We start from the raw sequence: 13,658 nt of genomic DNA on the forward strand, positions 1-13,658 counted from the left end.
CACATGCTTAAATTTAAACACATAAATAGTTCCACTGGAAATCAAATAGAACTACTCGTATGCTTAAGTGCTCTGATAAATCAGGACCATAATTCTGTTCAGTATATTCCATTCTTCGTATAAAATGTTTCCCTTTTTTGTTCAAATTACTGATCAAAACAATTTGGAATTCTCTTGATGTTCCCGTGCATTGGACTTGTACAGCCAAGATATTTCCATCCACCAGTCCGCACAGATGTATTTTATCATTACCAAATCCTATAATTAATCATAACTACATCTACTGAATTGTAGAACAAGAGACTCCATGATATCCAGTAGGGACTTCACTATTGCTCTCGATTTTATGTGGGAGACACTCAGATACTGTGGTGATGGGCAGCAGTATAACGCCCCAAGATGGGTAAATTGTGCTGCTGTGATATTTGTCACCAGTGATTGGATGGAAATATGGAGCTGATCTGACAGATTTTACTGTTTCTTTTAAAACTTTCTCATTAGTAACATGAAAATCCTTAAATTGGAAGGTAGGAAATCAGGCAGAAAATTAGGTAGTTAAACAGTGCTACACAGAGACTTATTAATCATCAGATAACCCTTTTAAGAGGTGTAAAATCTGGTGCCTTTCATTTGGGAGCTTAATAAACCTAGCAAAATCAAGATCTCTGAAAGAAGTTCACTATTGCAAGTTCCAGCATTTGAGGTTATGATTAGATTCTAATCTGAGAGAGGAATATATTGAACTGTTTGTTAAAGCATCATTGAAGGGACACCATCAATTTAGAAATCACACTTCTGTCAAAATGTTTTGCTGCTGTTACAAACAGCACCTAACATAACTGTAAGTGAAAGAAACTAGAGGGGGAAATTTTATCCATTTTTTGTGTGTTTACTTTGCTCATTCGACAGCACTTGTGAATAATCAGTTCCACTTTCTCTTACATAGCTACTCAGTTTCCCTTGTTACCGGACTTAACATGTAGCAAAAGAGGAGAGAAAAACATTTTTATGAACAGGAAAATGTGACTGTAAAAATCAGAAAAAATTGACAGGGGGACACAAGAGCAAGCACAGTATCTGAAACTACTTTAAACTTTCTCATTTAACTAGATTTCAATATGATGGTGTTAATTTAACACACAAATTAATTAATATCATTTGCAGTACAATGGCTCACTATTTCTTGCAGCAGTGAGGAACAGTAGCTTCCATCTACTGTTCTGTGACATACAAAACTGCCCATCCTTACTCAAGCGCTTAATACTAGTGAACTTGTTTATAGTTCAGAAAAAGCGGGACGCATTTAAACAGAGCTCCTAGCTTCATTCTCATTCATTCCTTAACTAATCTGAAGAATTCTCTCCTCACTTTTAGTCATGCAATGCATGCATTGACTTCTTTGGAACACATCGACATAACTGAGAGGAGAATTTGACCTAAATTGTTTTTAAAAAATCTTTTTTCCCTGAAGAACATCTCTAATGAAATGTAGACTCTTCATTTTGCTATAGACAAGGAGAACTTGAATAGAAAGTTAAAATCACCTGCTCTGTCCATTTACATTATATTGCCTTTTTAATATACATTCAACAACAAAATTGGTCAAGCGTGATAAAAGCTCCTTGCAAATAAGCTTTGAGGAAAAGATTAAGATATGTCCTTTTTTTTAGTGCTTACTAAAGGTATGTGAAATGGGGATATTATCAGAGGAAAAACAATCTGTCCATGCAGAACTAGCATTTAAGCCAACGATGCTGTTGACTTTGCTATTATTGCCTGCTGGCATCATATTTTCTTAAATAAGATAATTTGAGCACTTCCCAGACACAAACTCTAAGCACGAGTGCTCAGTGCTCAGTTTTCTTGAATGAAAATGGTTCTGGTTTGCTTCTGTTTTCCATGGGGCAGGCTGAGGCACTGGAAGAAGATAGAACCTTTACTGCTTTCACTGTAGCAGACGCTCCTAACGTGGCTATTTTCTGGAAAAACTCCAAGCCTATTTTAGAGCATCATGGAAAATTAAGGATAAAAATTGTCCTTCCTCTTGCTATCATATTTCATGTTGCTCAGAAAAAATAGAATCTGCCTTCTAAACAACCAAGTCCTACACAATCCTAGATCAAAGGATGATGATAAACGTGAATATCCGTAAAATATTTCATATATATTTCAAACAACAAGTTACAAAACTTCCATTGACTCTACTGGCAGCAGGAGCAGGCCATTTGTGTAGGTAGATTAGATGGAAAATTTTCCATTAACACTAAATGTCACTTGAATCCCGGGAAACATACTGTCTGAATTTTAAGGCAAAAATTGGGTGTAAGTATTAAAATATAGAAAAAATATATTTGGACTAGAACCAGATTATCTCATAGTGTCTTTCCTTAAATAGTTTTTATCCTAGAACCATATAACAAAAGACATATTAACACAACTCTCCAACTACAGTTAAAATTTTAGGGTAAAATTCCACTGTGATCTACATAGTGGAGGCTGGAGTCTCAGGTGGTGTAAATCAGCATAGCTTCTTTGTAGTCAGTGAAGTTATCTCGATTTAACCTGTTGTGGACCTGGCCCAGGATGTATACTCTACTGTTTGGCTCTCACTCCATGGCTGGGGGATTGATGTCGGTGAAGGTCAGACCCAGTGTTCAAATTGGAAAGACAACCTATGGGCTGTGTCTTTACACATTGTCTATGAGGTTAGGGCATTGCAAGGTGAGCAGATTCAGTTTCCAGGGCATGGCTGTATCAGATTAGTATTTGTCTTTCTGAGGCTTGAAGTAGGAGAGATGCAAGTAGTTTGCCCAAATTCCAGTAAGTGCATCTCGATCAGATGATTAGAGAAAAACCATAATGTCCCAGCTGCCTGGAACTTAAAGGAAAATGATGTGTTTTTAACAGAGAGCAGAAGGAATATTTCTAACACTAAGTGCACACACAAAGTTTGCATTCTTAGTGCTTACATAAGATTTTAAAGGCTCACTTCTGTCCCAGGAGTCTGCAAGGACAACTGTGGCAGAGGGGCGTTCACCTCCTAGGGAGGCGGGGGCAGGAGTAATATCTGCACTTTGTCAGAGGAGGCGTTTTAACCAGCCTATGGTTGGTAGGAGTCCCATGAGTGGAAGCTGCCCAGAAGATGCACTGAATCAACACGTATCCAGGGTGCCATGGTCCTGCCCCCATCCCTAGATGGACCAACCTATTTTCTGGGCTGTGCCTGCCAGCTCCAGACCCTCTGTGGACTGGCATGTAGGTGACTTGAGCTTCTGAATCCCCCTGTCCGGCCAGACTGTATCGGTGGGGATGGCAGTTTGATTTAACCCATGCAGAAATATTTCTTAATCCTGTGATAAGATTTTATGATAATCTGCCTACAGAGTGCTTCATATGCACTAATTCTCTTTCTCAATATCCTCACCAGGTAGCTGACCTGGGATTGTATCTGAGCTTTCACAAGCTGGGATAGGAAGATCTCAAGTAATTTGCCCAAAATCAGACAGAGCCTATGTCAGAGCTCAGATTAGAAGTCCGGAGTCCTGTGCATGGATCAGTAGCTCATATTGTCTCCCTGCCTAAATAACCACTTCACCATCAACTTCTTACTCTTTAAGGCCCTGATTCAGCAAGTTACTTAAGCACATGCCTAATTCAAAGTACATGAGTTACCCTACTGACTCCAGTAGGACGAGTCACATGCTCAAAGTCAGGTGTATTCTTAAGTACCTAGCTGAATTGAAGCCTAAGCTAGAACTGTTCTTAAATGGGAAGTCTACATGCTTTTTTGGGGGGGAGGAAGTGATGTTAGGTATGCAAGATAGAGTTGCCCAGCTGTCCTTGCTTTTAAAAGCCTTAAGGGAATCAATCTTTCAATCACTTTGTAACCTTAAACTGTTATTTAAAACTTCTAATTGTTTTAGACATATATAGTCCTTCAACACTGGTTTATAGGAGTCTGAGACAGATTTTTTTTTTTAACTGAATATTTGCCCAGTCTGAAAGAAACCCCACTATCCATTTAGTTCTGAGCTCTTCTCCTTTCTTTCCAGTATACGGGATCATTTCAGAATGTTTGGAGTTGGGATTTCCCTTCAAGGCTTCAATGCCAAAGAGTTAGTAACTAGTGACCTACCAGTTCTAGCGTAGGGACCTTGAAGGAAGTGAAGAGCTTGACCATACTTTCCTTGATATCTCACATAAGAACATGCAAATGCAGCAGTAGAGTTTCCAAAGGAGTAGACCTGTGAGCACTGGGATCCTTTGACCTAACCAGAATTAGACCACAGGAGTTCTCCTGCACAGTGCAAGTAACCAACCTGTTGATCAGCACTGCAAACTGATGGATGCTATTTCTGTGTTTGCCTAATACCATATACAGTGTTCAATCTGTGTTTAAAACTTGTACTGTTTCCTAGTATAGTCAAGAAAGGGAAATCCTTGTGCCCATATTTTAAGTCTCTGCTCAAGGACACAAGCCTGCAGAGATGCCTTTCCGTGGTCACATTCTGGAGGTTCTTGTGATGGCTACTGTACAGCTAGACCTATACTCAAACATATTCTTTAGATCCAGGAAGGAAAAGATCAAATAGCAGCAGTCTCCTGTGAAATAACTCGAATTATTATTGGACAGTTTTTAATATACCATTTATCTATTTAATCTATTTAATAAAAATTAAAATAATTGGAAGATGTTAAATTCGTAAATGATTGTAGTTCCTATTCTACAACAATTTTTCCTTCTCATTTTCTTTTTTAAATCTAACATGAAGTGTTGATTATGAATAAATGGTCAGACAGGTTTATAGTTCTTTATTTGTGAATTGTTCAAGAGCTGATACTGAAATCTGCTAGCTAGACAGAGTCATGCAAACAAATTTCAGCCTGAAGTGCTTGCAAACTGTTCACTTTGACTACCTGCTATTCATTATTTGTGGTACGTGATTAGTCACTTACGTTGGGCTATTGTTTCTGCTACTGATTGGATAGCTGAAACCTTTTAAAATAAAAGCATAATGAAAAGCAAATGATGAACAACACATAGTCAATGTTCTTGTTTGCATAAATATCCTTATTCACATGTAAAGAAGAATCATTCTCTAAACTCTTGTGTTAACAAAAACCCCAAAGGCAGGTAATAAGGACATTCATGTGGTCTGACCAAGCAGCAATTTGGAACTAGGATGAATTTTTTTGCAAACAGCCTTTGCAATATTCATCCAGCTCTACATTCTATACATACCATCCTACTTTAAAAAAAAAATCAATGTCAGTTTCAAGTTTTTTCCCAATTATCCTGAGATTTTAATTTAGCGCATTGCTATCTGGTTAAACAGAGACTGTAATCACAGGTTTCAGAGTAGCAGCCGTGTTAGTCTGTATTCGCAAAAAGAAAAGGAGTACTTGTGGCACCTTAGAGACTAACAAATTTATTAGAGCATAAGCTTTCGTGAGCTACAGCTCACTTCATCGGATGCATTTGGTGGAAAAAACAGAGGAGAGATTTATATTCACACACACAGAGAACATGAAACAATGGGTTTATCATACACACTGTAAGGAGAGTGATCACTTAAGATAAGCCATCACCAACAGCAGGGGGGGAAGGAGGAAAACCTTTCATGGTGACAAGCAGGTAGGCTAATTCCAGCAGTTAACAAGAATATCAGAGGAACAGTGGGGGGTGGGGTGGGAGGGAGAAATACCATGGGGAAATAGCTCTTAGGTCTGTGATCGAGTGACCAGAGAGATTGAAGTGTTCTCCAACTGGTTTTTGAATGTTATAATTCTTGACGTCTGATTTGTGTCCATTCATTCTTTTACGTAGAGACTGTCCAGTTTGGCCAATGTACATGGCTAAGAGTGGCTATACTTCAACAAAAAAGCTTCAAAAACAGACTCCAACGAGAGACTGCTGAATTGGAATTAATTTGCAAACTGGATACAATTAACTTAGGCTTGAATAGAGACTGGGAATGGATGAGTCATTACACAAAGTAAAACTATTTCCCCATGGTATTTCTCCCTCCCACCCCACCCCCCACTGTTCCTCTGATATTCTTGTTAACTGCTGGAATTAGCCTACCTGCTTGTCACCATGAAAGGTTTTCCTCCTTCCCCCCCCTGCTGTTGGTGATGGCTTATCTTAAGTGATCACTCTCCTTACAGTGTGTATGATAAACCCATTGTTTCATGTTCTCTGTGTGTGTGTATATAAATCTCTCCTCTGTTTTTTCCACCAAATGCATCCGATGAAGTGAGCTGTAGCTCACGAAAGCTTATGCTCTAATAAATTTGTTAGTCTCTAAGGTGCCACAAGTACTCCTTTTCTTTTAGAGACTGTAATGTTTTTCAGCTCATTGAAATTGCTCATATACAGATCCATAGGCATTTCCATGTACATGCAAGCACTAAGAATGGTGATGGCCAGTTCTGCCCATTCACCCTGTGCAACCCCAGCAAAGTCACTGCAGTCAAGAACTATGGCACGCAGTATGCAAAGTATGACGTTTCTATAGAACTTGACATTTGAACATTCTTGTAGCTATCTCTTATTGTTAGAGATGATTAGGTGGATATGTAACTGAAAATTCTTACTTCACCCAGGTATACATTCTGATTTCTCTATGGCTATATCATCGTCGTGTTGTATAAAAGGCTGTATAGGAAAGCGATTCACTTATTAAAATGTGTTAAATATGATTGATCTTCATGTTTCTCAATGTTTCTTGAAACATTCTGAGTTACACTATTCTTCTCTATTCGGTTTTCCTTGCAGACATATTCAGGCCTCTTCTGTGTTGTGGTAAACCCATACAAATACCTGCCCATCTATTCAGATAAGATTATTGATATGTACAAAGGGAAGAAGAGGCATGAGATGCCACCCCATATCTATGCTATTGCAGATACAGCATACAGGAGTATGTTGCAAGGTAAGGCTGGAAAATATCCTGGCTTAGCAATGTTTATAAAACTTAGAAATCCCTGAGCATCAGCAGAATATGATTGTTATAAAAGTTTATTCCATCTAGGAAAGGAGCACAGTCAAGAAGATTTATAGCTCTCTTCAATTACAGAAAAGTAACATGGGCTTTCTAAAGCTTCCCGAGGAATTCTTTGGCAGGAATTGCAGTCCATGAACATTATGTGACTCAAAAAGGAAAAACAATCGATTCACCAGTCTGAGTGGAGGCATGTGGGCAGGGTTTAAAGTCAAGCAAATAGTTTTGGCAAATACGGGCATGGAAAAAACTCCCTTTGTACATGGAGACTAGCCGCTAAGTTTTGCTGACTCCTGGTCAGCGTTACTGTGTGCATGCTGCAGTAAAGTGAAGCCAAGTGAAATCCAATGACGTCTTGATGACTATCATTTGGTTGCATTCTCACATTTTGGAGCTGGGGTCCTATCTTGGGCATCAAGAATGCTATCAGCCTTCTAAAGATAAAGAGAATGTGCTGCAGTGGGAACAGGATCAGGCCCAAAAAGTAATATGGAAGAGACTTTCGAGGTGACATACCTCCTCCCACTCGTGCTGTCATTGTTTTATCATAGACTCAGAGAAATAAAGGACTGGATGGGGCCTCAAGAGGTCATCTAGTTCATACCACACATGTTGAAGTGGGACCAAGTCCATCCCCGATGGGTGCTTGTCTAGCCTCTTCTTAAAAAGCTCCAGTTATGGGGATTCCACAACCTCTCTGGGAAGTCTATTCCGGTACTTAACTATCCTTAGTTAGAACAGTTGATCCTTGTCTTCCTTATAACGGTCTTTAACACAGAGGTCCCCAAACTCTGGGCTGTGCCCCCTTAGAGGGCATGGAGGAACAACTAGGGGTGTGTGGCAGGGCCCAGGAGGGGCAGGGAGGGAACGCCACCCATCCCCTCCCCACTACCAGATTTGCTCTGGGCCCACTCCCACGCCTGGCCCCCTCCCCGACTCCTGTCCCAGCACCTGTCCCCATCCCCAGCCTCGGTGCAGTTCCACTTCTGGCTCCGCCTCCAGCCTCAACTGCTGGCTGCGGTTCTGTTCTCGGCCTGGGGCCGAGGCTGGGGGTAGGGCTGGGAGGGGAGCCACATCTGGCTGCGTGCCCGGCTGCCTGCTCCCACCACAGCCTGGCTGCAGCTCCGCTCCCGCCCCCAGCCCCAGCCCCTCTCCCGGCTCCCCAGCCTTGCCCCTCCCCCCCCCCACATGGACCCGCTCCCATCTCCAGGAGGGCAGCAGGGTGTGGGTGGGAGTAAGGGGGGATGCAACCCTCAAAAGTTTGGGGACCGCTGCCTTAATATATTTGACGACTGTTATCAGCTCCTCCCCTCCGTCTTCTTTTCTTTTAAGTTTCTAGTCCTGTTTTTTTAAACTTTCCTCATAGATCAGATTTTCTAAATCTTTGTTTTTGTTGCTCTCTTCTGGCCTCTTTCTTAAATTTGTTCACATCTTTCTTAAAGAGTGGTTTCAGAGTAGCAGCCGTGTTAGTCTGTATTCGCAAAAAGAAAAGGAGTACTTGTGGCACCTTAGAAACTGACAAATTTATTTGAGCATAAGCTTTCGTGAGCTACAGCTCACTTCATCGGATGCATTCAGTGGAAAATACAATGGGCCCACTATATTTTCCACTGAATGCATCTGATTAAGTGAGCTGTAGCTCACGAAAGCTTATGCTCAAATAAATTTTAGTCTCTAAGGTGCCACAAGTACTCCTTTTCATTAATCTCTGTCTCGCTAAGTGGTCTTGGTGCTACTAGATGGGACAGAACACCACACCCAGAAGGTATGTAGGTTATAATTAGTATGTTAGGTTCTGCTTGCAGCCTATATTAACTGACTGTAGATAAATAATAGACTTCAGCTGACTTTAAATACCTAGCAGGGTATTTTAATGTAGTTGGATATTAATGTTGAAATACATCTGCTGCCTATAGGCCAACAGTTTCAAATACTGGGGGCCTAAAGTGAGGTCCCAGAATCCATATTTAGGAAGTAGCCTGTTTTTTTTTATTATTATTATTTTCCCCCCAGAAGACATGAGCACTCACAGCTCCCTCTGACTTCGGTGGGAACTGTGAGTGCTCAGTACTCCTGAAGATCAAGCCACTTACTTCAGTCTTAAATATGGATTCAGGTGTCTAACTTTACACATCTACACTTTCAGACATTGGCCAGTGTGCGTAGAAATATATATAATCCTATTTAAATCCTGGACAATCAAGTAGCTGCCATATTGTATCAGCTTTTGTTAGTTTTGTGGCTGATGTGATGAATGCACAATTTGCTTTTCTTATCTAGAAACCACTTTGGCTTTTCCAGCTGAGTGGGAATGGAAGATAGGGTCACAGTCTGACATGCAAAGCAGGGAGTTTTGACACTTCACCATACTGCACAGAGAAGATAACAGACAATGTGCCTCCCTCCCCTAATTATAGCAGCAGTTACTTTTATAAAACATGCATATCAAATCCTCTTACACTCAAATTTATTGCATAACCATACAAGGGTTAGATGCTGGAATCTAGCTTAATGAGATCGGGGAAGTCTCTTTCCAGAATAGCATAACCATGGTAGAGTAACCCACTCAGTATAAATTGATGCCATATCCAGTCCGTACTGTATTTGTCTGGTTTCAGAACTACCCCTTGACATTACGGATGCAGTGCTGTCTAGTGGCTAGAGCTAGAAACTCAGTCAGGTTATGCAGTGAGGTGAAAGAGGAGAGGTGTGTGAGAAGGATGAGGGCCAGGCATCAGTGCCTCTCTCACAACTTCACCATCACCTCGCCAAGAAAACATCTATACACGCTCGTGCTCCACACCCTTCACACCCTCACCCTCGTGTCCTGCCCCGATACAAAATGGCGGGACTTCCTGCCACCTTTGGAGGGTGAGGAGCCCCGGTGGGCCAGCCTATATTCCACCTTAGTCCCGAGGCCCACTGGGGCTGTCAGTTGGCGGCTCCTTCACGGAGCCGTGAGCATGAGCATGTTCTTGGCGCGGTTCACCTCAATCCCAGACACCTGCCCCTTTTGTGGCATGAGGGAAACCCTGGCACACGCATACCTGGCATGTGCCAGGCTGCAGCCCCTATTCCGGCTCCTCACCCAATATTTTATTACGTTTTGGTTGCACTTTTCCCCACACCTTCTTATATATGCACTCCCTATCCATGGCCCCACAAAGTCATGGGATCTCCTGGTCAGCCTCCTCCTGGCCCTAGCTAAAATGGCCATCTATAAAACCAGAGTGAGGAGGTTGGCTAATGGAGTCTTCGGTGACTGTGGGGCCTATTTCTGATCCTCTGTCTGTTCACGTATCCGGGCAGAGTTCCTCTGGGCGGCGTCCTCTGACTCCCTTGGCGCCTTTGAGGAGCAGTGGGCGCTGTCCAGGGTTCTCTGCTCAGTGTCCCCGTCCAGTTCCCTTCGTTTGACCCTTTGACCACACTCCTGTCCCTGTTATTTCATTAGTTGTCCCCTGAAATTATTAAAAAAAAAAAAACAACAAAACTTCACCAGCCACAAATTAACGCCTGACAGGAATGGTGCCTTTGCTCCATAGGAAGCTTGTTACAGGGTGAAACAGAAAGAAGAGGGTTAAAGGCTACCTGGCTGACATATGAGCCAACAGGGGTTTAAGGAAGTGGTGTCCTCTTTTCAGGAGAGAAGGGCAAGGGAAAAGCCTCTGGAGATTACAGCCCTTGTAGGGCAGGGGAATTACTTTGGTTTCGGTGTTACTTATCAGTTTTTAACCAGAAAACTGTGCCCTGAGACAAGGACCTGAAACAGATTTGGGCCTGCTTCGGTTCTTTCCTGAGCTGGTGAGATAGCCCCTGGGCTTACAGAGCATCCTCACTCTTGCTTTTCCTGGCTACCTCCCCACCCTCCTCAGTCTTCCTAAAATTCACTTGCGGTTGAGAGATTACAACTGCTCGTCTCACAGATTTTACTTTGGAGGGCTTTGGTTTGTTTCTGTGTACCTTGTTGTGTTTGAGGGATGGCGTTTTAGGAGTTGTGGTGGGTTTTTTAAAACGGCAAATAGAATTCCTTGTTTGTTGACCCTGCCCTTTTTTGACTCCTATTGCTGGCACCAGTTCTGAGGGGATCTCTGCTGTTGTGGCAATGTGATTAATGTACTTCTTTGAAAGTGACCCTTCTTGACAGCGGAGAGGAAGAGGACGGGTGGGAGGGAGAAAAAAGGGGGATGAGTTCATGAGAGGAGCCGGAGAGGAGTCTTTAACTGGATGTATTTTGACTGTCTGTAACACTCAAACCCTACACAGCAGCAATTCAAGGGGAGGAGCAGTCCCATGAGATCTTGTCACAAGCCCAAGACAACCCCCCCACACACACTTCTTATTTTATGTATTTACTTGTAAATGGTATTTTGGATTCTCTGTTTCAGTGAGAGCCCCAACTGCTTTTGATACTTTAAAAACTGTGCTTTTGTCTGTTTGTGCTTTGCACACCTATCTGAATCCAACTTCAAAATATCTCCATTTGTTCTACCAGACTTTACCCCCAGTTGGAGTGATGAAAGTGCATTTTGGTGGGAGTTGCGGGTGAGCGACAGAATATGTATATATAAAGTGTATGGACACGAACAGGCAAATATGGGGTTTGAACAAATATGTTTACAGCTGGAGTGTAAACAGAAAATCATGTTAGCAAAAGCATGCATTGCAGCACTAACTCCCTGCATATTTTCCTTGTGAAGTTTTAGTATCTTGCTCAGTCAACAGACATATTGTCCTTTAAAAATCAGGAGTATCTTTATGTTTATAAAGAACTGTGCTTTAATATTTCCTCCTCAGGACAGCATGGCCCAGGGCAATCCACTCATTTATCCTTGGCTGACGAACTTTGCTTTCATAAGGGGGCAGTCCCTCAGCTGGTATAAATTGCCATAGCTCCATGGAAGATAACAGAATGACAACGACAACATCACTGGCTGAGGATCTGCCCCCAAGAGTTTGTAATGCTGCTGGAGTAAAAAGCATATCCAAATACCTAAGCAGAGAACTCTTCTTCTATTATGCATTTGGTCCTCGCTAAGTGGCACTCCCTCTTCGTTTGGTTCATATTTAGGCATCAAATATGAGGTCTGAGATAAGTTTTTGAGTTGTTCCGATGCTCAAAAACATAGCCAAGGAAAATTGAGGTTAAATATTTGGGTACCCGCCCAACACCCACACAAATGTGTATTCAAATGAGGGGAAAACGTAAGGAGATGTTGACTGGGAGATAGACACACAATTCCCAATAACTTCACTGGGAGTTGAGCACCTAAATCCCAGAGGTGATGTTGAAAATCTTATCTATTAGCTCTTCCTCTGAGAGTAGGGGACTGGGAGTCTTCACTAATCAGTCTAGCACCATCTGTCACTGGCAGAGTGACTAGGGCCCAATCACTATCTTTGAGCACCCTTGTTTCCTCATAAATTTAATGGGTATAATAATACTTAATATCTCACAGGGCATGTTGTGGTTCCATCCATTAATGATCACAGAGGAGTTAGAGATCTTTGAATGAGAAGCAGTATCAGTGTGCAAGAGTTGTGATTCTGATAAGAGGTTCCTAATCTACTTACACATTTTCTACAATGTTTATCATCCAATGGTGATGGTACCTTTGCTTCACTCTCCCTTATTTATCCTGCCATCTCACAGATGGATACTCTTCTGCCCAAGCATGTTTAGAACTGCAGGTAAAAACCCACTACTGTCTAAGGCTATGTCTACACGGTGAATTGAACAACAAAACTTGTGTCTTTCAGAGGTGTTTAATCCCCACCCGCCCAAAAGACAAAAGGTTTTGCCTGGACAAGTGCCAGTGTGAACAGTGCGTTGTCAGCAGGAGAGCTGCTCATTGGGGGTGGAAGTTTTTTTGTCAGCAGGCGAGCTGACAAACAGCAGCTACCCTGCATAACTTTTAGTGGCACGGCTATACCGACACAGCCCTGTCGCTAAAAGCCATGTAGTGTAGACATAGCCTCAGACAAAGAAATGCTCCTCTTGAGCTGAATGCATTATCCACTCAATCTGCTTCAGCCTCTCTTCCTTCCCCTCGCACCCCCATACTCTTTTGGTGAGCTCTTAGTCAGTGTTAATGCAATTTATGGCAGTGCATCAAAGATTCAAGTGTCTTGCTCTTTATAATGGAGAGGAAAAACTAATACACTCAGGTGACTAAAGTACTGTACTGACAGGATAGAACACAAAGCAGGCCGGAAGCCAGATTCTGTAGCATTGCTTCACTTCACAGTTCAGTGTGCTAATAGTTGAACAGTCAAAATTTACACAGATAAAAGTGGAACTGGGGGGGGGTTGGGTGGGTAAGTATTCCTGTTGGTATCCAGGAAGTGGGTGGGCAGAAGACCACCCACTGCTAAAGGACCTCCCCCCAGTCTAAGGGGAGGATCCACAGGTCCAGGATTCCAAATAATTACGGGGGACAACTAAGGAGATAACAGGAACGGGAATGAGGTCACAGGGCTAAATGAAAGGAACCTGTCGGGGACACCAAGCAGAGAACTCTGGACAGTGCCCAGATCTGTGCCATTGATGGGGCCTTTCAAAATGCCTTCCGTCTCTCTCATTGCCCATTTGATATCAGAAGAAGTCTTGTGAATTTGAAAAGTATTCAGAACTATGAATCAAGTGCTCATTGACTG

General features: G+C 42.2%; 1 protein-coding gene across 5 annotated transcripts in view; it reads left to right on the plus strand.

The window, feature by feature from the left end:
• MYH11 (myosin heavy chain 11) overlaps positions 1–13,658 on the plus strand; it is a 98,587-nt gene that overhangs the window by 16,496 nt on the left and 68,433 nt on the right. For all 5 annotated transcript variants that reach the window (XM_043494119.1, XM_038420487.2, XM_038420488.2 and 2 more), the window contains one exon: positions 6,779–6,935. In XM_043494119.1, coding sequence (XP_043350054.1) covers positions 6,779–6,935 — 157 coding nt within the window. The remainder of the gene's footprint in view (positions 1–6,778; positions 6,936–13,658) is intronic.

The sequence above is a fragment of the Dermochelys coriacea genome, chromosome 10 (genome assembly GCF_009764565.3).
Source record: "Dermochelys coriacea isolate rDerCor1 chromosome 10, rDerCor1.pri.v4, whole genome shotgun sequence".
NCBI lineage: Eukaryota > Metazoa > Chordata > Testudines > Dermochelyidae > Dermochelys > Dermochelys coriacea.